Source organism: Coturnix japonica, chromosome 3 (assembly GCF_001577835.2).
Source record: "Coturnix japonica isolate 7356 chromosome 3, Coturnix japonica 2.1, whole genome shotgun sequence".
NCBI classification, from domain to species: Eukaryota; Metazoa; Chordata; class Aves; order Galliformes; family Phasianidae; genus Coturnix; species Coturnix japonica.
Window position 1 is genome coordinate 79,946,524 of NC_029518.1, and position 27,898 is coordinate 79,974,421.

At 38.9% G+C, this 27,898-nt stretch overlaps 1 protein-coding gene across 2 annotated transcripts; it reads right to left on the reverse strand.

Annotated features, from left to right (window-relative positions):
- Window positions 1-1,009: 1,009 nt before the first annotated feature.
- On the reverse strand, window positions 1,010-27,898 carry GFRAL (GDNF family receptor alpha like). 2 transcript variants are annotated; one of them, XM_015859232.2, is made up of 10 exons: window positions 27,483-27,895; window positions 23,684-23,818; window positions 17,457-17,609; window positions 15,518-15,946; window positions 14,796-14,852; window positions 13,860-14,184; window positions 11,078-11,337; window positions 9,174-9,269; window positions 3,497-3,578; window positions 1,010-2,521 (listed from the first exon to the last, which is right to left on the reverse strand). In XM_015859232.2, the coding sequence occupies exons 1-10, from the start codon at window positions 27,502-27,504 to the stop codon at window positions 2,434-2,436; spliced, it is 1,647 nt and encodes a 548-aa protein (XP_015714718.1). In that variant the 5' UTR covers window positions 27,505-27,895; the 3' UTR covers window positions 1,010-2,433. The 2 variants fall into 2 exon arrangements, with proteins under 2 accessions (XP_015714718.1, XP_032299512.1); XM_032443621.1 differs by lacking the exon at window positions 3,497-3,578 and having other exon boundaries at window positions 27,483-27,898.

Genomic DNA, 27,898 nt, shown 5'->3' on the forward strand with positions numbered 1-27,898 from the left:
GAAAGTATTCATGGAAAAAAAAACGCAGTAAATATCCTAACCCATGGCACTGAGCTGCCTTAACCTGAGCTGCAGACATTTGGCTTCACCAGCTTGAATCCAACAGTAAAAGACTCCCATGGTAATTTTTTAAAATAACAAAATTGTGTTCACTCTTAAGGCACCACACTGTGGTGGTGATGGTCCTGCTTGCATCCGTCAGTTGTGTTAGTAGGTTATGATTCCCACATCAGCTTGAGAGGGTTATCCTTCTAAAAAGCAAATTCTCTCACATCACAAGCAAGTGCGGTGGCTGAAGAAAATCTTCCTTTTGGAGAATTCAAGACTCACTATGGCAAGACAAGAGAAATGTGGATTTGAATTTTAAGCTTTGTATCTTCAGACCTGCACAAGGAACCAAGTCCTGGATATGTCTCAAAGACTCCTTAAATTTAACTTGAAGCAATCTTTAGATAGACGGCACAAACAATATTGAAAACAAAAACTGGGATCCAATATTCCCTGTTTCAAATGAGAATAAGACTAAAATTTATGTTTTCTCTCTCACCTGGTTGTTCTTCATCTCTTTACTGTGCAGTGTCCCAGCTCCAATGGAAGGGAGACAAATCATGTTCTTTCCCAGAATGACCTGGGAATACTGAGTCATCAAAGAGACATAAATATGGACTTAATTTTCCTTGGCTGGCATTTAATACAGATGTCTCACTTCAGATAAAAAGTTTCTAATGATGAAGCTGTTAGAAAAGATAATACTTCTTCAGGACCCACCTACATACTTTCCTGTGCAACCTCTTGTAGGGAACCTACTTTAACAGGGGTTTGGCGTAAATGACCTCCAGGGTGTATTATATTGTTGGGTGTTTCCTAATCGTATCTGGGACAAAAGTGGCAAAACTGGGGGTACTGCTCTTCATAAAATGCTGACTGAACTATATTTGTGTAGTTGGTGCTGTGCTGCACAGTGCTTCTTTGTTCAAGAAGTAGTTAGAGTCTAATCATGATACCTGAATACAGATTATCACAGCAGAGATTCCTTTATTTAATAGTTAATGTCTACATACAATTGACAGAATACAGTGCCACTATGAAATATAAATCAAGGGAATTGTGATACAAGCACATGTTACGTATTATAATGGAGGAAATATCCTTTAAGCATTAAAGTTAGTCCTAATGTCCGTAAAATTCCACAAGTACACAGTACATATATAGTACATACACAGTATCCACTCAATATCTTGCGGTCTTTCAGAGTAAGTCACGTGCTTACCCCAGCTTAAGATGCATTTTACATGCTCCTGTGTGTGAGAGTTTGTGTCTAAGCACACGTATGAAGAGTTCCTAACATCTTAGTATAAACTAATTAGAAAATTTGGTGGATGTTATGATGAAAAGATAAGACATACACTGCTTGTGACAGCAATACAAGAAATGCTAGTCTGTTACCTTGTGCTGACCAGAACATGAATGTTACAGAAACACAACAGACAATCAACCTCTAATAAGCAGAAGCTTAAATCTAGTGAAACGACTCAGCTACAAGGAGAAATGCAGAACTCATCGCCACAAAGTGGGATCCAGAACAGTGTGTTAGGGATCATGACTCCCAGTACAGTGCACAAGGAGAATTAGGCACTTCAAGTATGGCCTAGAGACAATTAATATGAAACAGAGATGAAGAGAGAGGTTGTATCTGATCTCTCAAGAAACAGGCATTTCACTCTGTCCCCCAACAAATGGTTTTTGCCACTGGGAATTCAGATCATAGAATGTTTTCTAAAATTGTTTTCAGTCTGGCGATGTTCTCTCATTTCTTTTTGAAGCATCTTGGAAGGAAAGGATTAACCGGTTTCAACGACAACATACTGGTCAAAAAATCCACCAGACACCCAATTAAATTCCTCTTCACTCTGACAGGTGCTGTAATCCTGATCTCACTCTACCTCACTGAGTGCTCCACAATCAAACTGCAGGCCACCTGCCTCATAGATATCCCACTGGGTACATGGAGGGAACCTAGAGCACTAAACCCCCACATACATGCTTTCTAACTACTCTCTGAAATGTCTCTGAGTGGACTTTTTTCCTTTTGCCTGATGAATTCACCTCTGTAGGGTGGCTCCCACAGTTTGCCCCTCTTGCAGTTTGTTGCAAAGCAAGACTCGTGCTGATATGGCGTTAATATCAGATGTGAGTCTGAGGATATAGCTAATGTATAGCTCAGGACAGATCTATGAATCTACACAAAAATATGTTTCTTTTTTTCCAGGTTGTGAAAGTTTTAATGTGTTAATAAATAGAAAAATCTTCTGTATGCACAACTACAAAATACCATAATTTATAGTAAGTTTTCTAATATATATTTTATTACCGCATATGTACAACAGGCTGGCTTTCAAGAGTAGCCTTAAAAAGCATAAGCAACAAAGTACTTCATCTGTGACTTTTATAATGGACCATAAATGTTTCAGAAGAATGATCTGGCGAGGGACTTCTTGACTCATGTTTTGTTCTGCAGGCTCTGAAAACAAAGAATGTGCATGTATTTAACTATAAACTATATGGCTTTTGGTTTGAACTTTGGCTTAATTGAAATCAGTGGCAAAATTCTGCTCTTTTCATGATGAACTCTGTGGTATAAAGTAATTCCCTTCACCATTATTAATGTGCTGTTCTTTCTTCCATCCCCTGTATTCTTTAAATCTGAGTTTTATTTATATGCTGATATTCCTGTAACTGCAAACCTAAAGAGAAGGCCTCTGTGCCCATATATCCTTGAATTGCCTTTTGCATTTTTCTGCACGATTCCTCTTTGATCTGCCTCTGAATTTAATAATGAAATTCGACTCAATATCCCCCCCCACTATATATAGCTCCTGCTACATCATGTTCTGTTACCTATCATCTGACAGTGTAGTTCTTGAAATCTGGCCATTTAATTTGGTCCAAGAAAATGTATCATTTAAGAAAAGTCCATGTTCATTTGATTAAGTGAATGCACATTTCTGTTTTCTTACCAAGCACTGGCATATGGGCAGCTTTTCATACTGTGTGTGGGAATGTTTACAGAATCCTATCAGCAAAAATGGTATTTGGCAAGAATATTAACTACAATAGCAGCATTCACAGTTCTGTTTCTAAATATGTTATAATGCTGAATGTTCTCATTTCCTTTCTGCACTTCCTCTGCCTTCTATAGGGCTAGGAAGGTAGCCCTGCAGAATTTTTGAATTTGGATTTCACCTTCCCCTGCCATGGGACAGGAAATGAAACCTCTTAAAGCCTGAGATCTCTGTATGAATGGAGGGCATTGTAGATATGCATCGTATTTCACATCTTCCCACTGACACCCGCAATGTCAGTTATTTCCATCGCTGGGACATGCTGGACTGTTTTTGAAGACAGCCACAGTGCCAACTTTCAACTAAATCAAAACATTTTATTTTCTGCTTTTCCAATTTCCTAGAACCAAAGATTAATACTCCTATCAAATTACCTGATCTTTAGGAGAGTCAACAGGACTATTCCTATGATGAGAACTATGCAGGAGGAATAGGCAATAATGTAGACTGTGTCACCTACAAGCCAAAACCAGAAAGCAGACAAGAAACATTCTTCAGTGACAAGAATCAGGTTTGAGGTCTGAATTGGAACATATACATTTGCACACTAAATTAGCAATCAGTTCTGATGCCAGTAATTAAAAGGAGGTGGAATGCCAGTGGTGGGAATTACTCCTGCTTCACCAGCTGGTGCAAAATCATTTTCAGACTTCTAGTAAATACCAGCTCCAATAGCACTTCACATGTGTAGCACTACCTTTTACTCTACCCCAGGGAAACTGCAACAGCTTGTTACTCTGATTTGTGTTTTGGAGTATTTTCCCTGTTGATTTTAAGATGTCAGCTTTATTCGATGTATTGGGGGAAATCTGGCTCTTAAATATCTGCTTGGCCTCTTTTACTTTTTCACATATTACCATAATTGCAGTGTGAAGCAATACTCAGTCTAGAATCAAATTAATGTAAAATGGGATCTAACATTGTGTTTCTGGGCCCTGTGCCCATGGAGTTTCCTCTTTCTCTTAGGCTTCTCACCAAGAAGTCACTTAGGCAGCTTATGTGCTAAAAATTCTGACTGTCGAAAAACTGGGAATTGTTTCAACTTTTGTTTTCTAAAAGAGGGGAAACTTGGTTTTCCTGATAGAGTGAATGCATCACTTTTGATCAAATATTCTGAAGGGAAAATATTTGGCTCAGAAGGAAACCTAAACCCAGAATATGCCATCAAGATGTGCAGAGGTTCTACAACAAAAGGACCCAAATCAAGAGGCACAGGAATGAAAATGGGACCCTTCTACTTGCCTGTTGCAAGATGTTCCCGATGAGATCATGCTAAAAGCCATATATTTTCTCCTGCCTTCTGAGAAGCGTGGGAATTTGTAAAGCTGGGAGAGGGCACAGTTTTGTGACTGAAGTGATAATTCTTCATTTTATTTTTTCATTTTATATACTCTTTGTTTTCTAAATACTTGGATGTGCCTATTTATCTTCTCTTAAAAATGTTTTAGGGTGTGTGTTTCTTTATAGACATCCTGCTTCTCTAAAAATGCAAGGAATGTTTTATGTTAATTTTCACTGTTAATCTGTCTCCATCCAGGTCTCAAAATATGAAATACTGCTAGAGGAGTTAGGAAATATAGATATGAAATCTTGGCTCTATTCATCCCAAATCCCATCCATGAAAACTACCAGAATACACATGTAAATTCCTGTATGACACAATGGTCTGTGTGAATCCATTTTTCTTATCTGAGTATGATCTTAGCAATGACTTAAGGCTTAAAAACCAGTACCCTAAAAAAATAACAAAAACACTGACTGAAATTAAGTCCATTTGTAGTTGTGGGTCTGTAAACAACCTTAGCTCTCATGCTCTGCCCCTGTTCACATTTCACTGGACAGCAGACATCACAATGATTAAAAACATGATTAAAAGTTCAAACACTTCCCTACTCTTGGCAGGATGGCAAATAAAAAATGCAGTGTACATAGGTCACATCATGACTGGGTTCTAAGAAGCAGCTGTCTGCCTTACTGCTTCTCTTCAGCTGACTGAGGTGCAAAAGAAGAGACCTTGTTTGAGTATCTGACCGGATGGGGAAAGGGATGCAAATATCTGTGTGTCCTGTGAAGACTGAAAGGCACATGTGATGTGTAAAGACACAGTGCAGTAGAATGCAACTGTGAAATGTTTTCATCTCAGTCCTGCAGAGAGTGAAAGGACATAAGTGGAGATAAAACGTTCCCATTGCTATGATGTGAGGCACTGAACTGTACCATCCTATGAATTTGTCTCCTGCTCACGAGAATTTGGTAGAGCAGCTTAGGACAAGTCTATGGCAAGGCTGCCATGGCTTAGGGACAAATGTCCTGCCCTTCCTTGAATGGGCTACAAACCTCAGGAACACAACTGTAGTGCTAGCAGGACCTGCCTGTATAGAAATACAGATGCTGCAGTAATGAAGTTTGGTAGAGGACAGCTGTGGGCTCATCAGCTGAAACAATTAGTAGGATCAGTCACCTGTGTAAATCTATATGTATATGTAGTGAGAGGACTGTGAATATTCATTAGACAAATTAACTCTGGCTGGTGCTCAAAGGTTTCTTGGCTACCTGCAGGTCATTGCAGGCTTTCTTCTACATTTATAAAATAATGAGACTGACAGTGTTTCATACCTTACAAATTAATGTTGCTGGAGAGGAACTAATCTCAGTTCTCACAGCATCCAGTATAATTATAGATAAAACCCGCCAATTACATGTTTATCTAGATTCTCAGCACAGCAAAACTACTCGGTAGAAAATATCTGATAACTCTACAATTTAGGAGGAAAATAAGATTAATTCCAAGAGTCTTGGGTCATGCCCAATTTTACTGTATCTCACAAGAACCAGAGAAGCGTTGTATATTCCTAGCTTTTTTTTTCCATTCAAAAAATGCTGCAGCTCCAAAGCGCTACCCTGATGAATGCAAATGCTTATCTTCATGCATGATTCATTTTTCAAATTAAAGTGTAGGAAGAAATCTTTTAAATTATTTGAATCTGCAAAATCATGGAGATGATTTGCATAGGATTAATTCAAAACAAGGCAGAAGGTGGATAACTACGTGGGCAATAACAGCATTTTTTGAAGTTTGGAGAGCTTTTGTCACCCGTTTTTTGTACTATGACATAAGATTCTGTCCCCACTTAAGCTTCCAGAAGTCTTGTTGACTTTGAAAATAATCAGGCCTCTGCCTACATCACACTGTGTTAACTGGGACGTTTCAACCCACAGGTTGTCATGTATCTTGCTGGGTATGTAAGTGAATGAAAATCCTGTTAAGACTTTTAAACAGTCCTGTTTTTACATGGCAAACCAAGGGGGAGAGGCAGGGGACTTCATCTTTTACACCTTCTTCTTGAGATATCCTATGATTCAATATTCCTGGCACAAGCCAGTTTCTTGTGTGTCTGATCTCACTGAGCTAAACAGAGCCCTTTCACAACAGCAAAGGTGACCTCTATCTTCACTCTTATGCCACGTGGCCAATGGTTGCCAAAGTACTTTTGATATCTAATTCTGTTTTCAAATATCACAACGTAATTTAGGAGGCTAAGATCATTGACATATGCCATGCCAGGCTGTAAAATATTACCATTGCCTCCACATTATGTAGAAGTTTCTCTGCAGCAACATTTTATGCATACTATTCTCCTTCTCTCAGTAAGAGATGGAATAAGTTGAATTTTATTGCAGGCTAGGAATGAGTGTTTGTACAGTCACCAAGGGTCAGTTTGTCCACAGCACATGGTTAGCTCTTGGTTATGGAGTTGTGCATTTGAACTACGTCAGACCCAAGATATCTGGCTACTGCATTCACACCAAAGCATCTTTGCTTACACCCAAATCTGGCTTAATTCCCAATGAAGTGGTTCATATTCATTTGCGCATATGTTTCTATTATGCCTATATTTATTATTTACTATGAAGCACTCCTTTTATTAAAAATTATTCAATTATCCAAAGATGTGCAGTACTACTGTATAAAACAGAAAAGTTTTTTGAACTGTTTTTGAGCAGTAACTTTTTTGAGATAAAGAAATAAGGGATAGTTGAATAAAGACTGAGTTTCTTTCTTAGCTCGCTCATCTACAGACAGACATTAATTTGAATTTGTGAAAGATCTTTTTATTTCATGCAAGTTAAGTAAAGAACTCTTCTGAGATTTTGAGCTATGGACAACACACAGGCAAATGTTATCTCCAGTATTCTGAGTTCAGAACATATTCTTTAATATCTTCGGACACTCAAAAGGCCGTATTTGACAACTTAACCATTTTGCATCTGCACCATGGGATTCTTCTTGGGATTTGATTTCAATAAAGATAAATACTTTGTAAAGACGATTACTCCCTTTGCAGACAGAGTAATACACATTTACTAGCATATACATTCAGGGTATAGGGATATATTTTTGGCAGTGGGATTTATGAAATAATTTGCAATATGGTTTTTATCATCAGGTGGATATCCTAAAATCAAATTCTTCTCCTTGACCTGGCTTCCTATGAGACATATATCGCTTAGAGAGTTCCCAGCTAGTGCACATGACAGCTCCAATAGGAGGAATACTTTATTTTATCTTTCAGGCTGATCAGCATTCTTTTTATTTTTCTAAGGCCATCCAAAATTCTGTTAGAGTTCAAGGATGAGTTTTTGGAACGTGTTCAGATTTCAGCGGGAGCAGAATTAACTGGGTGCAGCCTACACTTTGCAAATATTTATCTAATTCTTTGAGGGAAATCCACATTGCATTCTACCCAGTGAAGGGGTCTGCATTTAGAACTGGTCACTGGGGTGACATAGCTCACATTTTACATTTTCTCACTTGCAGGAGGATCTCTTCCATTGCAACATTCATTACTTAACCTCTAAAGTCTAGTTCCAGCCAGCTGGAGATTCAGTCTCCCCCTGTAGTTGGCAAAAAAAAGCCAACACTTCCAGGATACAGCAAAGAGATTTTATGCTAAAATTACAGTGGAATGCTCAATTATTCATGACATTTGCCTCAGGAATCCTGTTCCTACCAGTCTATATTTATACTTCCCAAGTTGGCCACTTCAGCAAAAGCTGAAGGGTAGACTTGGTGAAATATTCTTTATTTTGTATTGTATGTGAAGCTTGAATTATTTTTTTACTGTTAAAGGTGTTCAGTGTGAACATTTCTTGTATAAAAGGAACTAATTTGTAGTAATACCTAGATTACTGCAGTCTGCCCTATGCAAGGTAGAACAAGTGTTTCACATTACAGACACTATTTGTGCATTGAACTTTTTGTATTCTTACTCTGTAATGGTGTCCTTTAAAAGGAAATATAAAATTAATATTCTTTCAGGTATGAGAAAATGTGTTTATTAAATCAATATCTTTTATGTCACTTAGTTGCTTACTGTAAATGCATAGAAAGAAAGGCAGATACTGCTTTTCAACCCATGAGATATCATGATCCACAATTGCAGTCCCTGCTGTTGCATGAGAAGACAATAGCTGATGGAGTGTAATTATCTTCAATAATTATATATTAATTATAATTATCTTCAAAATATCTGTAATAATCTTCATAATTTCTCTGTAACTAGTATGGCACAAATAGTCAAGAAAGTTAGGAGAGAAGAAGGTGTGACATCAAAGCTAATCAATTATTTTACGTATTATGATTACTATTGATTCTATATGAGTTGGACTTGATGATCCTTGTGGGTCCTTTCCAACTTAGGAGATTCTATGATTCTACAATTCTACTGCTTCTTTAATGACTGTATGGGGAGTCAGACTATGGTGGGCTTAATAGCATAATTGTCCCCAGTTATAGTATAGTGATTGTGAACTATCTGTTTCAAAACCAGTTATCAAAGTAATTGGGGTAGCCTTGTTATCTGTATTTTGAGGTTATATAAGGAAAGCAATTAGAAAGATTTTTCCAAGTAATGTTGATTGAGAGTGAAACAGGTAAAGCTCACCTTCCTGAACCCACTCAAGGGAGGTAATCTTTACTCTTCTCTGTAACACAAGGGAAATTTCAATAGTGCTTCTATTAAAATTGCAAAGTGATTCTCTCAAACTTACCATCAATTGAAGATGAATGCAGTTGTGTTCTGGAAAGCTTTTCTCCTGGTATTTCTGTATTCAGCCAATGAAAACCTTTCTTAACTGAAATTTGACCTGAAGATTGGAAATGTATTAATTTAAATGATTACTTCTAAATAATAATGTAAACAAATATTATTACTTAGTGTTTTGATAAGAGCCTCAGAATTTAGAAAGGCAGCTATAGTACCAATCCTTTACTTAGCCAAAGCCTTTGGATCCCCAGCTTTTGACTGACTAGCAGAATATTCATTGCACCGCAGGAACAAGCAAGCTTCTGCCTTTAATCCCAATTACGTTAGGAAAGTTCCCTTCACAAAAATACTTTTATTCTGAGACTGCTTCAGTGAATGGCAAAACCTGACGAGCAATTATTTTATTATTCTAATATGATAATCATCTTTTTTCTTGCTACGTAAAGAGCAACTAACAGAGTTAGTTTGGACCATTAGATGCAGTCATGGAGCAAACAAACAAATAAAAAACGTTCATCAGCAAACTCATTGCCAGCACAGTCTCAAATCTAACAGTGTTATGGAATTACTTTGTCAGAGGAGCTGGTATTGCAATTTTAAACTTTTGCCAGGCTGAATTGTCTGATTGTACTGATTGTCTAAGCTTAAGTGCATCATTTCTGCAGTTACTTTGTTTTTAAAAGTAAGTTGGATGGAACTATGACATCATCATTCCTTTTTACTGAAATCTATGGAAATAATAACTTCTCCCAGGCTACCATGTGAATATATAATTACATATAGATGCATCAGCAAGCTCGTGTAATAGATATGAGTGCCACATTATGTGTTTTTGTGGAGAGGGTAGTCAGGTCTTAGTTCTGGTCCACAGATGGCATGGCCAGTAGCTGATGTAATAGGTGAACATTCAGCTTCAGTTTTAGGCTGTGGGAGTCCAGTTCATCTTCTCCTAAACTACTCTGGGATGTAACCCACGGCACAGTATGTGAGGACAAACAAGGGAATTGCTTCAAAAGCACTCTCCTGACCCATATGAAAACACTGATATTCTCTTGCTTGTTGCCATTCATTGCACTAATGATTGAGTCCTAAAGAAGGTCTTAGCAAGGAGTTTGATATTTAGTACATCCTGGCCTGCATCATTCTGTGCCACTGTATAGAAAAACAAATGAATTCTTCTCCTGAAAAAAACAGAATTTATTGCATTGCCTTTTGTGTCCCAGTTTCTAACACAAACAAGAACTGTGCTCAGAAGTTGAAGCTAGAGAACTCTCAGTTTAGGTTTGTATTCTTTCTCATTACTGTTAAGTAACCACGTGAAGGTAGCAGATCATTAATTCTTTTTATGAAGCTTCACAACACAGTTAAACTGTGTCTAAGATACCAGTCATTTGTAAGGTTAACATTTACTAAATCATTTCCTAAATGTTTGTTAGCCAAGTTACAGTTTTATGTGGGCTAAAGTTTAGACTCTAAGAAGAAAATGAATGAAACAAAACATAAAAACATAATGCATATTATGTTCTATGTACGAGATATGTACAATATTGATTGTTCTAATGATGTGCCACAGTACAATATTAAGTCAGTGACAAAAAGGCTCGGAAGCTTTTCTAATCTGCATAATATTATTCACCCCCAACATTGTTTTTTTATTGTTATTCCAGCTGGAAAATTAGTGTAGTGAGGCTTGTAGCCGATTTATTACTAGTATAAAATATTGCCTACAACCAGAGAAAACAACTTGCACATGCAGTTTGTGTTTCAATTTGGATTAAAAACCTGCAGATACGAATCTTGGCAAAATCCATAGTATTTTAGCTGAGATACAGTTAAGATTTGCTGCAAGTTAGCATTTAATTTAAGATTTTAAATTAATTATTCTTTAAAGTATCATCTGTTACTCACGTAACTGACTGAAGCAGGATGTGCTGTGAAGCATGTGATGGAAGAGCTTGCACAGCGACTGTTCTGCTGGTGGTGAATTCTGACAGGTGCATTCCACACGCAGCACTGTGCCCCAGTTGCTGATGTAGGCTGCTTTGCAATCAGCAGTTGCAGAACAGGGCATGTCGTCTTTGATTAAAGTTTCAAGACAAGCTTCATCATCATAGCATTCTTTGGTGACGTGTCTCCAACATTTGGCCCAAAAAGTTTTGTATTTTTTCCTGCCAGAAAAAGAAGTGTACGATGATGGTTTTGAAACTGATTTCACATAGTTAGTTAAGGATGATCATAAAAAGAGAGTGCATTCTTGAAGTGCCGTGTAAGCCTTAAAAATCAAAATATTCAGCAATAGCTGGCATAAATTCTGCTCTGATTTGTACGTTCTTGGTTTCAGTGACACTGCAAAGTTGTAACTTAAAATAATGCCATTACTCAGAAAGTTTTTGTAATCAATCAGTTGTACCCCAAATCAGCACCTGTGTGTTCTTTTCCAAATGTCCAGCAAAAATCATTGTGAATGTCAGCAGTCCCAGACCCTCAGGGAGAAAATGTAGGCAGAGGGGTAAAGCCAATCACCAGAATGAAAACAGAAGAGGAACCTTTCTAAGGGATGAGCCTGTCGGGCAACATGATAAGAAAAAAAATACTGAATTTAATTGAAATAAAATAATCTGCATGCAGTGCTAAAAGCCAGCCAATCAACCACAAATTCCAGATAGAAAGCTAACAAGATACAAAATGTCCAAGGATCTGGAGAAAAAATTTCACTGCAAATATTTGCCCTTAGTATTAATTGACAGTGAAGAGAAGTTATGTGAAGAATTAATTTGTTTTCCAGCTCTATAAACTTAAATTATTTTAGTATATTTGCTCTTGGAGTAGAACAAAATTAATATTTAGTGCTTTTTGTAATGACCAAAAAGAAATCTAGTTAAAGATTAATTAAGGAATCTGTAGATATTGACTGGAAACCAGTTTATCACTTACATTAAATCTTAGCAGACCAGTTAGGTAAACCATTGTGTCATGTACTGTAGTACCTTAAAATATTCCTTCATTAGTCATGACATTAGGCTATTGATTTACTATTGGTATTGTGTAATTATTAAAAGTGAGTCACGTAGAAAAATGTGGACTTACTTATAAGCTGTAAGTCCAGCTAGGACCGTATTGTAAATATTTTCATGACAACAGCAAAGGCTTCAAGGCAGATGCCACCTCTGTGCTAATGGAATTATTTTTGTCCACCTTCAGATTTATAGATACGGCTAGCCATAATTCACAGAATAATTTTGCTAATTATGTCCACTTATTGTCAGTGCCAGGAAACATTAATGCTCCCAAAATAATGGGTAATTCAGCAAGTGTCCATTATGGCATTGCATGTGTACACATGCACATACACAGACTTACACTCATAGCCCAATTCTTCCTGACATAAAAAAGGGCATTTCCCACTGACGTAAATCTGAGTGGCCTGCACAGAACAGAAAGTGTCTCTCGGTCTCCTGCTTTGCTTACCAAGAGTAAAATTAAACACAGTTTTGAGGTGAAATTGAGGTGAAATCCACAAGAGAATCAGAGACTACATTGAAAATCAATGCAAGCCAATTGACCATCCCCAAATGGTGTCAATTAAATAGAAATGCGTATATGGACTAATCCTGTTGCATATTTTCTAAAATAAAATCTGAAAACTGTGTTCCTCTTCATGACTTTGGTGGTCTGTACATGTCTCAGGGCAGTTTTTTTGTTTTGTTTTTTTTTTTTTTTTTCCCATGTATATCTGAGAATAAAAGAATATGAAAGTTTTATGAAGGGCCAAGTTAGTCACACAGCAATTGGATCCAAAGGGTGAGATGCTAAGGTGGAAGACGTAATTACTTTAACCAAACAAACTTCTCCCAGACTGCTGCATAGTTTGTTAAAGCTGATAGGGGGCAAAGGAGCAGACTGGCAGGTGTTATCTAAAGAAAGTGGTAATGAAAATACCTCACAGAATAGTTTGTCTAGCTGAAATGGTGTTAAGAGTCATGAAACAGGCAGAAGAAAAGGCCACTGATGATCCAAGACCTGTCTGAAAATGAATGTTTGTGGTTTGCTTGTGGGATTACTTATTGAATTTCCAGATTCAGTGCAGACATCTATGATGAATGTCCAAGTGGATCCTGCTGCTTTGTAGACTCTTTTCAGACTAGACTTCAAAGAATTGCTGTCTGTGCCAAGGGATAGATAACCTAACTTTTTGACTGGGTAATTGGGTAAATTATCCTAATCAAACCTAATAATGTGCTATTTATAGCCTAGTAAAATGTTCTCTGCCTATATCTGATTCCTCTAAATATTTTAAATATTCAATGCACTTCTAACAGTAGGTGATTTAAAGGCCCCTTCTATTTGAGTTTGTGTGAAGACAGTTTGTGTCTCTAGATGCCTATAGTTATCACGCAAGAGTAAGTCAAAGGGGTGAAAAGCACTTGGTGGGAAGGTGGTGTGTGAAAACTGTGTTCTAAAACTGATAACTAAGATGTAAAGATCAAAGATTAAAGGTGGCAATTCTCTGCTGTTTGTATCCGTAAAGTATGACTTTTAGAAATGTCAAACACAAGAGATGATACAGAATTTATGTAGTGCTGAAAATCATTTTGCCATAGATGAGAAGTACAAAAATTATTTGATCAAATCATTATTCACAGGCACACAACTGGGCGAGATTAGGAAAAGTAATCTTTATTCTACTTACCTGCACAATTCATTTTCCTCACACATGTGAATTACTCTTAGACATGATGGGAGTGGAGATGAAGTAATTGCACAGGGCTTGCCATGAAGAAGTTCTTTGGCACTGTGGCAGGATTCATCAGGCTGGATGCAATCACAAAATGCCATCATTTGGGCAACTTCAAAAGGCATGTTGTGATAGAAGAACCTCATTGCTGCCTGGCATTCTTCCATGTTGCACTTCTTATTTGAACAGACCTTTAGGTACAGGGACAACTGTTTGTTACATACTTCATCTTCAACACAGTCCATGTTCACATCCAAACAGGATCTGTTAGCTGTATATGCTAAAAAGAATAATGATTTTAAAAACCCTTTTCACGTCATGATTGGTAGTCAGCCTGCCTGCATTATTACCTTTAAAAGCAAGTTAGACTTCCCAAAGCTCCAAGCCATTGCCTCTCCTATGCTCATTTTGTTGTCCTCATATTCCACCCTTCCACCGCTTGTCTCTCACATACAACCCCCTTGTAAGTTCCTGCCCTACCAGATAAGTGAGGAAGAAGAAAGTGAGAGATAGAAATTTCTTCAGAGTATTCAATAGCTTCCAGGAGCTACTGACTAATGGATACTTAAAAATGCTGACATCTTCAGTACTACTGTTTTAAATCTAGTTCAGGCTGTGCTATAAGCCTTCCAAAGCTATATAGTTTTTTTCTAACCCTAAAAGCGCTATGGGGTAAGTTTTGCTTCTATAAATATAACAGAAACAGGACTGTTACCTATCATTTGTGGATTCTCATCTATCCAGTAGTTTAACTAAAATATCAGGGTTCTACTGACTCCTTGCTCTTCATTAATCTGAATGAAAACTATTCATTTTCATCTGGAGATAAAATGCAAATTATTCAAGAGCAGAGCTAGAACGGGTTACTAGGATCCAGAAATAAATTCATACCTTGCTTGGAGAGAGATGATAAACTCCATTGTAACTTTGTTTCCAAACTAATGTGGTCTAAAACAGAAACATATGGATATACATATGAACAGAGGAGATAAACCATGTCTTAGCTTAGTTTTCAATTTTTAAGCATTGTCTGTTTTGCTGAGATAGTACTGGTAGTAAAAAATAAACAAGAATAAAATAGCTCAGCTCAGTGATCAGTCAGGATTTGCCAGCTTTTAACAAACCCTAAAAGCACTGTTACATATATTCATAGACTTAATGGTCGTTGATACATAATTACACGTGCTGTGAAATGAAGGAGAGCTTGTAGAGATGCTCAGCTCGGAATAAAATCAGTGTTATTGTGAATAAATAAGGCCAATGGCCTTAACATATTCGTCTGTATACACACAGTTTTTACAACTCAGAAGGCTTGAAGTCAATGCAGACAGAGAATTCTTGTTTTTAGAAAACTTGTTTGGTTTTTGTTTGTTTGTTTTTAGCTATAGTGTAGTGCTAAAAGAGGCTGATTAGGGTCAGGAGTTACCAGTGAAAGAAAATAGTGTTTTCACTCAGGCTTTTGTTTTGCTTTCCAGTTATGCATTTGCATCTAAATAAGCCTCTTAAAACTATCCTGTCTCCAATAGTAAACTGCAATGGTTTAAGAAGGTTCTTATTTTACTTTTTTCACAGACACACTCCCTATGTGTTCTGATTCCCAGAATAGCACCAACCTGTGTCAGTGTCCTGATTTTTATTATGATCATCACCATCATCATCATCTTCATCACCATTTTCACTAGCTATGGAATCTTGGATCCCTTGAGAGTATTGCAAACAAGGGTTGCTAAATATTCTTTTCCATATTTTAAGGCATCTCCTTTGAAGTGGCTCTGAGCACTTGCACTCTCCCAACACTGTTTTCCTCAGTTCATTCCATGCTGACAAACATTCTTGGCTGCCCATGCTACATTTTGCTGCCTCTGCCCTGCATGCTCGCTGGAAGCTCTTATACACTGAAGAACAGTAGGGATCCTCTTGGCAGAATCTTTTTGCAATGTTGCAGTCCTTCTCTGATTCGTTGGGGTGTCTTTGGCTTTGGGGCTTTCTGAGATGCCTAAGACTCAGGTCAGCATCAGATCTTGAGGAACTTTCCAAATACTCTGTGCAAACAAGTAAGCAAAAACAAACCAGAATAGAAGTTGCAACATCAGCTCACACAAAATTGCAGAAAAATGAATGAGATGGTCCTAGTTGTGACATGACTAAATTCAGCTGTATGAATATATACAAAATAATTTCAGATTCTTGCAGAATATTATATTGTTTTCATTCCTAGTATCTGTATAATGTATAGTCTAGTTTAACAATTCAGTTTCCAAATGCCACTCACTGCAATTACAGCATAAAGGGATTAGGAATTAATGTCACATAATTTTATCCACCTGCAGATTGCACATACGACAGATTAATTATTTTAATAAGAAGAGGGGGAGAGGAGAGGAGAGGAGAGGAGAGGAGAGGAGAGGAGAGGAAAGAGTGGAGAGGAGAGGGAGAGGAGGAGAGAGGAGAGGAGAGGAAGAGGAGATGAGAAGGAGAAGAAAGGAGAAGGAGAGAGGAGAGGAGAAGGAGAGAGAGGAGAGGAGAGGAGAAGAGAGGAGGAGAGAGAGAGGAGAGGGAGGAAGGTGTCTCCCCTTCCCCCTCCCTTCCTCCCTCCCACCCCCGCTCCCCTGACCCCCACCCCCCCAAAAAGGAAAACAAACAAAAAACACACAACACAAGTAATTCTTTTGCTAAAAGCAAAATCAAGTGGTCCAGTGACATGAACATAAGGATTTAGCTACCCACTATTCATGTTTCAGATCAGGATGTTATTATTTCCTCTGGAATCAAGACATATATTCTACTAGTGTGTGTGTGATATACACTCATTGATGTCAGCAGCGAGTGATGGATCAGATGAATCAGAGCAGTGAATCAACCTCAGGGCTTACTTTCCAGATTCTCGTTCTCCAGCTGATTTTACTGCTCTCATGTCAGATTTATTAATCATTAAATTGGGTGTGGAGCTGCCAGCCTGACACGCACCAAGAATTTCTCAGTTATAGAAACAGATTTTCTAGTTCTCAGAACAATGCAAAATGAACTAGAAGGAACTGGGCCCCTTGATTACAATGGAGTTCTAAAAAGGAACCTTTCTGTGTGTTAAGTATAGCTTTGTTGTTAAGCTAATTGTGAAGGCAGTCTTAGTGTTCCCCACACCACGTAGATGCAGTGAAGATGCAAAATGACATAACAGCACAGTGGGGCAAGCCACTCACTTTCACTCCCATTCACAAGGGCTAGATGTGGGTAACACAGATCCAAGGCAATGAGGAGACCTCAGCACACACAGTGTTTTCACTCTTGCTTCCCAGTGCATGGAGGAAGGGTTTGCAAAACCATTTTAATTCCTCACATGCCTCTTACTAATTTTGTTTATTATAAAGCATTGTTTTCGTGTGCACTCTGAAGTGTTAATATCATAGAAAAGACAAAAGACAACTAAATTGGGATTGTGTGTGAATTGTAAGGACTGAGAAATACACAAATAAACCTGAATCTAGTTAAAATGAGGGCTACAGAGTTATATTTTTTCTTCTTCGCAATTAACATTTCCCATTTAACTACTACCTTTGTCAACACTGCATCGATTCCTGAGTGTAGCTGTGATGCTGCAGGGACCATCTAGAGTGCAGACACAGTTTTTGAATTCTGGATATTTGTCAGCCAGTGCCTGGATGATTCTATTACAGCCAATTGCATCTTCTGCCTTGCATCTATTATCTGGAACACACAGTTAAAATTATAATGCTGTTAATGCTTATGAACGCTTAAGGGATATGGTTACATAGAGCAATTCAATTGAAGCACAAAAATAATATGTTTTGCCACAAGAAGACGGCTCAAACCTCGTTTTCCTTGAAAACCTGACATAATTTACAAATTCTAAATAATATTCAAAGCAGTGTAATAAAGATGTGGGTACAATATTGCCTTCTTTTATTCGGCTTGACCTGCTGCCAGGAATGTCTGTTTCTGCTCGCTTTTCCAAGGTACATAAAATGTTAAAATGATTACTTTTGATGGGAATTGAACAGAATTAGTGCACTTTTGGCTTAAAGAGGAGTTCATTTAAGGGACTATGTTCACAGTGAGGTAAGCCAGCACATATCACTGTGCTGGAGCTTGATGATAGAAATACCTGCAGGGGAGGGGAATAGAGGAGGAGCATAACTGGGATCTGAGGCCACTCAGGAGCATGAGTCAAAATAAATCAGTTAGCCCTCTGCTTTACAGACTAAATGGTTTTACAAGTGCATTCATTAATGCTTGTGAAAGCTTCAAGTTGGTTAAGAAAGTTACACAGGAAACAATTTATTACCATTTTTTAAAGTTTTATAATGTGAAAGCCATGTTCTGTTTTGTGAAAGCAGGCACACAGCTCCCCAGATCAGCACATTCCCCTCTCTTTACTTCATGCATATTAGTTATTTTGCCATATGTAGGGTAAGGCATACATATATAGGGCTCATGAGATTCAGACTGGTCATGGGGCAGCATGAAGATCTGTTTTAACCGACAAACTGCTTATAGCTCCTGTCTGTGCTCTGTCAGCAGTGGTGCCTGGCTGCCTGCGTTGCTGCTTTCTAGGTGAGTGGTGCCTTCTGTCACCACGACTGCTGACAACTGTAATGTGATTACAGCTTTAATGTCATTTACAGGTTACTGACATGAATGGCAGCAGAAAGCAGCTGAGATGAAGGAGTGCAAGAGGAAGAAGAGCCTGAAGGAATGAGAATTAACTTCACAATGGTGTACGTCCCCATCCTACCACCCCTGAATGCTTTTTCAAATAGTGCCTGCACTGCACTTTCTCCATTTACCATTACAGACTAAGGAGGGTTTGGGGATCCATGAAAACGTGCACTGCTCCAGGGGGATTTTGCAATCTATCACAGATGACCTCCCAGCCTCTACTTCCACTTCATCTCTTGTCTCGGTAAAGTTATGGTGCCTTGGCTTGCCTTGATATCTCCATCCTATATCAACTTGCCTTCTCCACTTCTAGCAGCAGTGTAAGCCCCATCCCTAGAGGCTTTCAAGGCCAGGTTGGATGGGCCCTGGGCAGCCTGATATAGTGAGTAGCAACCCTGCCCATGGCAGGCAGTTGGACATGAAGGGGCTTTAAGGTCCCTTCTAACTCAAACCAGGCTGTGATTATGATTCTATGATTCTGTGAGTCTATGATTCTATGATGTAGAGAATAGCCCTGGTCTTTATCTCTCGTGTTTCTTTCTCTTCCTAGTAGCCAAGGAACTCAGGAGGTCTAATAGAAGCTATGGAAGGGTGTGGGCATAGAACACTCTCTGACAGTAATGATAAGGAGGAAAGTACATGGTGACATGGGGACTACGGAGACACGTTGAGGCAAGTAGGAGGATATTCTATTCTGTGAAATAAGAAAGGAATAATAAAAGAATTTCAGGATACAACTTCAGGAAGACAAATTTCAGTTGTGGATAAAGAACAAATATCAGCTTTTGTAAAAAGTTGTTAATTTACAAAATTTATGACTGTTTTTCTCATGGGCTTAAGGACACTTCCAGGGTGTTGACTTCAGTTGTTCGACTTCCCTGGGAGACCGCAGTTTGGCCAATCGCTGAGGTGACACCAATAAGATGAACAGCAAAATGGTGATTTATTGAAGCTGACATGCACTTATATATTCTATGCCTTTCGTGCACGCCTACTAGGGCTGCACACGTCACTGATCCTTATCGCAAGGGGAAGGGCCTAACGCGTCACATCCCGAAGCCCGCATGTGCCTTATTCAACACCAGGGTGGAGCTGGGAAGAAAGAAGAAACTCAAATCACATTATATTTCATGCAGGCTTCCCAGCCTCACTTAGCTCATCCACGTTCATGACACCAGCCACACTTCTGTCTCTGTGTCCTACAAACACTGCTGAATTACTGCAGTAGGGAATGGGATGTAGGTTGTAGGGCTATGAACTTAGGAAGACCATTAATAGAATCAGGAAGCATATCAGATTTACCCCTTGCCTGGCCTCTTGAAAGCTGTGTAGAAATAACCTATTATCAGCATTTGTCTGTTTGTACACTCTGTTGATTCAGCTGTGATGAACAGCAGAAAATATTTTATTGCTGGTTTTCAATTATTTTGCTTTATCATTCATTAGTTCAAGGAAATAAATTTTAGCTTATACAAATGCTACCAAGGCATTTACAAAAAAAATGTTCTCTGACCTCATACTTGGCAGCCATTCCTCATTGTCTGATTTATTTATATGTACATAATTTATGTACACGTGAGCACAGATAAAAGCGTGACAAAACAGAAGCTTACAGTTCCAGGGTGATAATCTCTCTTCTTGCATGGTCAGCAATCCAGTCATCTCAATGGTAATTGCTTCAAAAGACTGCAGAGGAAAGTATGGGGGTTTTCCCCTCTAGCACTAGTGAACCACGTGTGAAGTACTGTGTTCCCTGTACTGGACTCCTGAATGTAGGAGGGACATGGACATACTCAAGTGTGTCCTGCAAAGTGCCACAAATAAGATGAAGGGATTGGAGCTTCATGAAGAGAGTCTGAGAAAGATGGGATTGTTTAGCAAAGCCCAGGGGTGTACTGACTGTACACATATTCATGCAAAAAAAAAAACCAACTGAAAGGAAGATGAATCAGACAAGACCAACCCAGTGACAGAACAAAAAGGCACCAAGAGAAGTTCAAAAAACTCCATTTAAAGATCAGGAAAAAAACTGTTTTTACTGTAGGGGTGGTCAAACAGAAGAAGAGGTTGCCCAGAAAGGTTGTGGAGCTCCCTGTTTGGAGATATCAAAAATCCAATTGGACACACTCCTGGAAGACATCTTATAACCAGCCCTACTTGACCATAGGTCTTGCCCTAAATCTGCAGAGAACCTTTCCAGCCTCACTGATTCTATTTAGTCTAAGAAAAGTAAACTCAGTAAACAAGTATGCTCAGAAATGTCTTTTTTTTTTTTTTTTTTTTTTTTTTTCCCCACTTCAGTGAAATAAAAGAAAAAAAAACTACAACAAATGAAACTTAAAAATCTACATTCTGCAATGCTGAAACATTTTTGGTATTTTCAAAGCAAAGATTTTGGATTCAAAATTTTCAAAATCAAAATTGAATATTTTAATCTTTTCCATCCTGACTTGGAAACTGACTCATGGACATTTTGATCCCTTTTTATTTTTCACAGTAATGCAAAAGAAAAGAAAATAGAAGAAGGGTTTGTCTCAGAAGACTATGAATTGAGATTCTGAAAAAGCTTTCGTAGTAGAGAAGCAGAGATGGACAGAGTGACTGAGAAAGAAGTCACTTAGGTTGAGTGTCCCCAGTCTTGCTCTGGAGAGCAAAAGTTGATAATGCGTGCATTTAACTTGGAGGTTGTCTCCTGAGTGACTGAACTGCTGAACTTGTAACACAGAACAGGAGCAATATAATCATTTGTATTTAGGTTTTCATAAAGAACCTAGTAAAAGCAGTGTTTACCCCATTGCCTATTGTCTTTAACTAACATGCTTGTGCTCAACACTGAAGAGACTCTTTCCATTCACACAGCTCAGCCACTAAGTTTTTTCTCTTGCACACGTGGAGTACTCTTGACAGGTAGTATAATGTTCTCAGAAATAATGTTGTTATTTAAGTTTTCTGTTGCTGTTCCAGTGGGCTCTCTTAGAGATACCATCAGTGTCTGACTTTGGGTTCACACCCTCTGAGGTCATGGCACATAATAACCACATTTAGAATAATTTGTCCTAGACATAATTTGAGTGTTCTGCAATACCAAAGAGTCCTTGCCAAAAGCCATTATCCTAAGGAAATATACAAACGCAAAACCAAACAAGCAATCACAGGAAGAGTTTATTTTCAGAAGGGTTCTCTGGCCCAGTTATATGCCATTAATATCGGTGAATAAGTACACAGGAGAATAAGTGAGGGAAATAGTATTACATGGAAACATTCAAAAAATCTAAAGGGGGTTCCAGAGAACTGATCAAGCTGGTTCACCTCACCTGGCTGTGATGAAAGCTACAGTGTAAATCCTGGCCTTTAGGCCAAGTGACCTTGGTGCTAATGCCTTTGTGAGTGATGTGAAAGATGCAAATTCATTTTCCAATTTGAGGAAGAGGTGTGGGTCTAGACAGTTCATCTTTAGCTCACTGTCTTGATCCTGAAAGTACAGCATATTCTAACACTTTTCTTCAAATACCAATTTTTGAAAATGCACATAAAATATTTAAAAACTCAACAGAGCACGAGATGAAACCCATTTCCTCTGGGGACTGTTGTAGCCATTAGGATATCATGTATTTTTCATTTACTCTGTCTGTTCTTGGCCATTCTGTGCAAAGCAGATGTGTATCTGGAACAGGACACACTGAGAAGGAGCTAACAGATGACTTGCTGCTCTAATTATTTTAAATACTGCCTGTGACCTGGGACACCTGGGTGCAAATCTCTGCAACAAATCTGGCAGCGGGATCATTCAAGTAGCTCACACTGCAGGTGTGAAGTCAGAGAGTGTCTTCTTCTGCCTGGCATCTTACACAGACCAAGCATGAGGGTGGACTCTGAAGCCAGAAAAAACAGAGGGATGTTCACTTCATGAATTCTGCTGCACTTGAAGCTCTGTGGAATCAGGATGTGACTGGTTTTGTTCAAGCTGTGTCAGTATAAGGAGAAGGAGCATTTCCATGGAGATTTAAATACTTTGGTGATTCCCAGTGATCAAGAACCTGCCTTATAGAATTAAGTTGCTAGAAATGGCAGTTAAATATGTAAATCCTTTTGGCTGAATCTATGAATAAGACCAAGGTATGGACTATGCTAATGGCAAGTGTCTGTGTCTGGATTGCTGCATTTTAGTATGGTACCTGGAATGGACTGAGTCAGCAACATGGTGAATACTTAATATTTAATGGTGAGCTCTTTAAACCTTTACATAAACATTTAGGTTACCAAAAAAAAGTGAGAGGTGGTGACTGATACCCAAGGACTTTTACATGGTTTGTTCAAGAAGACAATAGGTTTCTGGAGAAAGCAACATTTTCCACAACTGAGATTAAGATGAGTTTTAGGTCAGACATATACCTGTTCTTCTCCCACTCAGAACATAATCATATTTCGCTTGGAGATGATGGAAATGATGCACCAAACACTGGAATTGCAGTAAAGAGAGAGCGAGAGACTGATCTGCTTTCTTTTATGTAAGAATGTGTTAAACAATTCAAGGAGGATTAGTCACATTCTTAACCTGCAATTTAGTGTACCATCACTCCCTGGAAGTGAATCACTCAGACACATAGGTACTATTTTCACTGAAAAAAGACAATATACCTTCCTATATCACAACTTTCTTTGAGGAATGCTTTATTTGATTTGCTTCTCATTGTAATATGGTATTAAAAATTACTCTAGCAGACTACCCCACTGTTTTGGTTATGATACGAAATCAACTCTGAATTACAGAGAAAAAGGTTGAAATCTTATTCCAGTTGCATGCTGTAAAACATTTATCATAATCCCACAAGATAATAATTTCCCCTGAATTCACATTTGCTGAGTTGGCTCAGACTCTGACATTGCATTTACCACCTTATTTAAGGGACATCAGCACTGTTAGTTAAGATACATAGTATTGGTCATAGTCAAGGATTTCAAATATCACCTGCCTGCTGCTACCATTTGCTCTTTGGAATGTCACTGATTTCAGTCATTTACCACAGCAATATTATGACACACTATGAAAGTACAACAACTCAGCTATTCAAAATGACAAAGTATATACCATAAAGAATTACCTGAAATATTGCAGATATCTTCAACAATAGTCCAGACACTATCACACCCATTTGCGACATTCATACATTGCTTACTGAAGCGTGGGCAATCAGTAGTCTGGGCAGTGCATGTACTTGTGAAGTACATGAGCAGCACTGTAAAAACAGAATATAATGACTGTTTAACACAAGTATTGTCTTTTCTCACTGGCAGTTAGATTAGAACAATACAATTTACTGTATTTTAAAATGATCTACTAATTTACTTTTTTGTTGGGGGAGAAGGGCACTACAGAGGGACCTGGACAGACTGAATTGATGAGCCAAGCTTAACTGTATGAGTTTCGATAGGGCCAGGTACTGGGCCTTGCATTTTGGTCATGACAACCCCAGGCAACCCTACAAGCTTGGGGGGAGTGGCTGGAAAGCTGCTTGATGGAAAGGGACCTTGGTGTGCTGATAGTTGGCTGAATACGAGCCAGCAGTGTGCCCAGGTGGCCAAGAAGGCCAATGGCATCCTGACTTGTATCAGGAATGGTGTGGTGAGCAGGACTAGGGAAGTCATCCTGCCCCTCTACTCAGCACTGGTGAGGCCTCACCTCGAGTACTGTGTTCAGTTTTGGTCACCTCAGTACAGAAGGAATGTGGAGGTGCTAGAGCAGGTCCAAAGAAGGGCAACAAGGCTTGTGAAGGGCTTGGAGAATATGCCCTGTGAGGAGAGACTGAAGGAACTGGGGCTATTTAGTCTGAGGAAAAGGGGGCTGAGGAAAGACCTTATTGCTCTCTTCCAATATCTGAACGGTGCTTACAGCAAGAGTGGGGTTGGTTTCTTCTCACTGGTGACAGGTGACAGGATGAGGGGAAATGACCTCAAATTGTGCCAGGGTAAGTTTAGGTTGGAGATCAGGAAACACTTCTATACAGAAAGGGTTGTTAAGCACTGGAATAGGCTGCCCAGGGAGGTGGTTGAGTCACCCTCCCCAGGATGTGTTTAAAAACAGTTTGGATGTGGTGCTCAGGAACATGATTTAGTGGAGGGTTGTTAGTTAGGGTAGTATGGTTAGATTGTGGTTGGATTTGATGATCTTTAAGGTCTTTTCCAACCTGACTGATTCTATGATTCTATGATTAGAACAAAGATTTTCCTCAGTTTTACAGCTGAAAGCTTCAGAATTTTCACAGTTGCAGTGTGGCTTATTTCATATTGTTTTTACTCCAGTATTATGACATCAGCCATAGCTACATATGACATCAGTCTACAGATATATAGAAATGACTGGAGTTCTGAGGGCCACAATAAAGTACAGAAAGGAAGACTGAGTATGACATTCAGAGGATGTATCACTTTATTTGATTGCAATTTAATGAAACTGCAGGCTACACAGGAATTCCTATGAATAGAAGATACAAGAGATCTGACAGCTCTATAAGTGTTAGATAATAGACTCCTATTCAGTGTCTTTGATTTTATTTTGCAAATCATCATCTTGAAAGCAATCCCCATGTTTGTCTCTTTATCTATTTCCCTGAGAGCACTGAACCTAAAGGCAGTGTTGATTGCATTAGAAAGTTCTAGAATTTATAAAAGACTGATACAAAGTTTTCAAGGTAAAGAATTTTAACTCAGCACCACCTCTGGCTTATCTGTAGAAAATAAGATTGCTTTGCTATGAGGAGACAAACCAGTTGGGGGTTAGACCTCTCATCAACATTTCCATAGTAACATAACCTATAATTTGTAGCCATGTATATTTGATGTAAAATTAAGTTTCAGACACTTACTTAAGGTTTCATCAAACTAGCTGCTGAACACGTGCTGAGAGTTTTCTTTGATTGTTGATTCTTTGAGCTATGTCATTTTTTATGACGTTCAGTCAAGTTTATGTGGAATTTGAGGAGTTTTCATCTCTCTTTAAATCCTTACATACGAACTGCAGGAGGGATGAACTATTCTCTCTGTACTTGTCAAGCTATTATTCAGAGAAATTAAGTGTTTCAAATGATGCATTTGAGAAACAAGAAACCAAATATAGATCTTAATAATTTCAAAGAGCTCCTACTATTTAGAGATGGTGCTATCCCTTCTGTAAATGTTGTTTAACTTTATATAATGATACTATTGTATGGAACACATTCCTTGAGACACATTGATAAGGATGCTGTGTAACATTTATGACTTTATATTTAATAAGTGCAATAGCATTTAGTGTGCTGCAGAGAAACAGAAGAGGCCATGTGCACTCATCATAAGAGAGTGAAGTTAGTGCTTATCCTTTCCTACTTGTCCATAATCCTCCCATTTCTCAGATCTATGTTGAGCTGATTGTGAGATCAATCATTTAAAGCCTGAAACACTCATGTAGGCTTCTTCTCCTAGTCAGCCTCAAAGACTGACAGAAGCAACTTCGGCAGTCAATGCTGAAAAATGTCAAACTGGCCCATGCAAAGGAATAATTTTTGTCTCATTGCCACAAAATGCAATTCCAAGGGTTGGTTGTAAAGGATTCTTCTGAAATGTGAAGTTACTCACTGTTTACTGAGGTGACAGAAAAAGTAGCTACATGGTATAATCTTCTACAGGTGAAAATGGTTTGTATATGTAGGCAGTGAAAAATTATATATCCAGGAACATCTTAAGAAAGGCTGCTTTGCTGGGTGAGTATTCAAATATGCTTTAGGTACTTATGCACTGGGATCTAATGATACACTATGATCTTTTATTTCCTCAGCAACACACAGAGGGCATTCAATGTCAAGCCGATACAAAGCAGACTGGCCTATGATTTTAGGATCCAATATACTCCAGTTTAAGCACAATTGCATGAACTGATGGCCTTTACTTTAATCACTCTCTTTATTTACTCTGGTGTTTGGAGTACTCAAAACTGGTTTGCTATTAGGAAAGTTCAGGGCATCTAAAAGATGCTTTGAACTAAAAGCTTTAAAGTGATATAGTTTGACACAAAGGCACTAAAATTTAAACTTCTACAGTTATCTCTTTGCACAAGTGTAAAGTATTTATTTATTTATTATTTAAAGAAATTTATGTCTAAAGAGAAAGGGGGAAAATGGACATTGTCATCGTCCAGATTAGCAGCTAAGGCACAGGGGAATTATGATCTTTCTTCCAAGATTAAAGAATGATTATCTGCTAGATAATAATGAACAGGAAACTCAGATTTCTCGAGCTGCGTCTTCTTACCCAGCAGCAAGAGTAGAAAGATAGCAAGCTCCAAAGGAGAAAAGCGAACAGTAGCTGTTGTCAGGGGTACAGATGTGAAAAAGGATAGCTTTATTCAAATAAAATCCTAGGTAGAAATTGCTATGGAATGTTTTACCAGTGGAGTGGAAGTTTTGGGTAGTGAGATGGTAACAAGAGGAGCAGCATGTATTAAAAAAGTACAGAGTAGGAAAAGAGGAAAGAAGAAATAAAAAGAAAACTTGTCTCATACTCACTTCTACCAGTTCTTTTTCTACCAGCTTTTTCCTATTTTTATCCACTCACTCTCAAGGGGGAACATGTCAATAATTACCCACATAACACTGCCAGCTCTGAACACTATCCCATTAGCAAACAAGTGACTGTTTATTTACAAAAAAACATCCCATTTGTAGATCTCACCAGCTCAACTTATTATCAGTGCTGGCGGTGCTTCCCTGCCTTACCTCTGGCTCAGTCTAGGATGAAGAAGCCCAAGCTACAAGGCCTGGATATCACACACCGGTACAAACCACCTCCAGGTGTCTGCTCACCCCAGCGTCTCGCCAAAGGAAGGGTCCTCCTGGCGGAGCCTCATCCCCCCGCCGCCCGCTCACTTACCGAGGCAGGGCAGCGCGTCCATGACCGGCGGCAGGCGGTGCAGCTTCGTGCCGAGCAACGGCAGGTGCCGTGAGGCGCCGCCCCTTCAGCACCCGGAGTGGGGACAGCGCCCGCCCGGCCCGGCGCGGGGACGGACGCGGGTGAGCGGGGCCCCGGCAGCGGCTGGGGAGGCAGAGTTGATAGCCCGCCCGGGAAGACTTCGTGCCTTCCTCTTCCCACCTCCTTAGGGAGGGAGCAGCCCAAGCCTCTCTCCACGCCCAGAGCTTCCCTTTCTGCGTTTGTTATACCCTTCTCATTTGTCTTTTTGCTGTAGCAGTTGAGCTGGACCGCCTCTAGGTGAGAGGTAGTTCTTAGGCGTTTATCATGCAATTTGTCATTCCTCCTGTACTTAGCTAGCACTGGATTTCAGGAGGAAC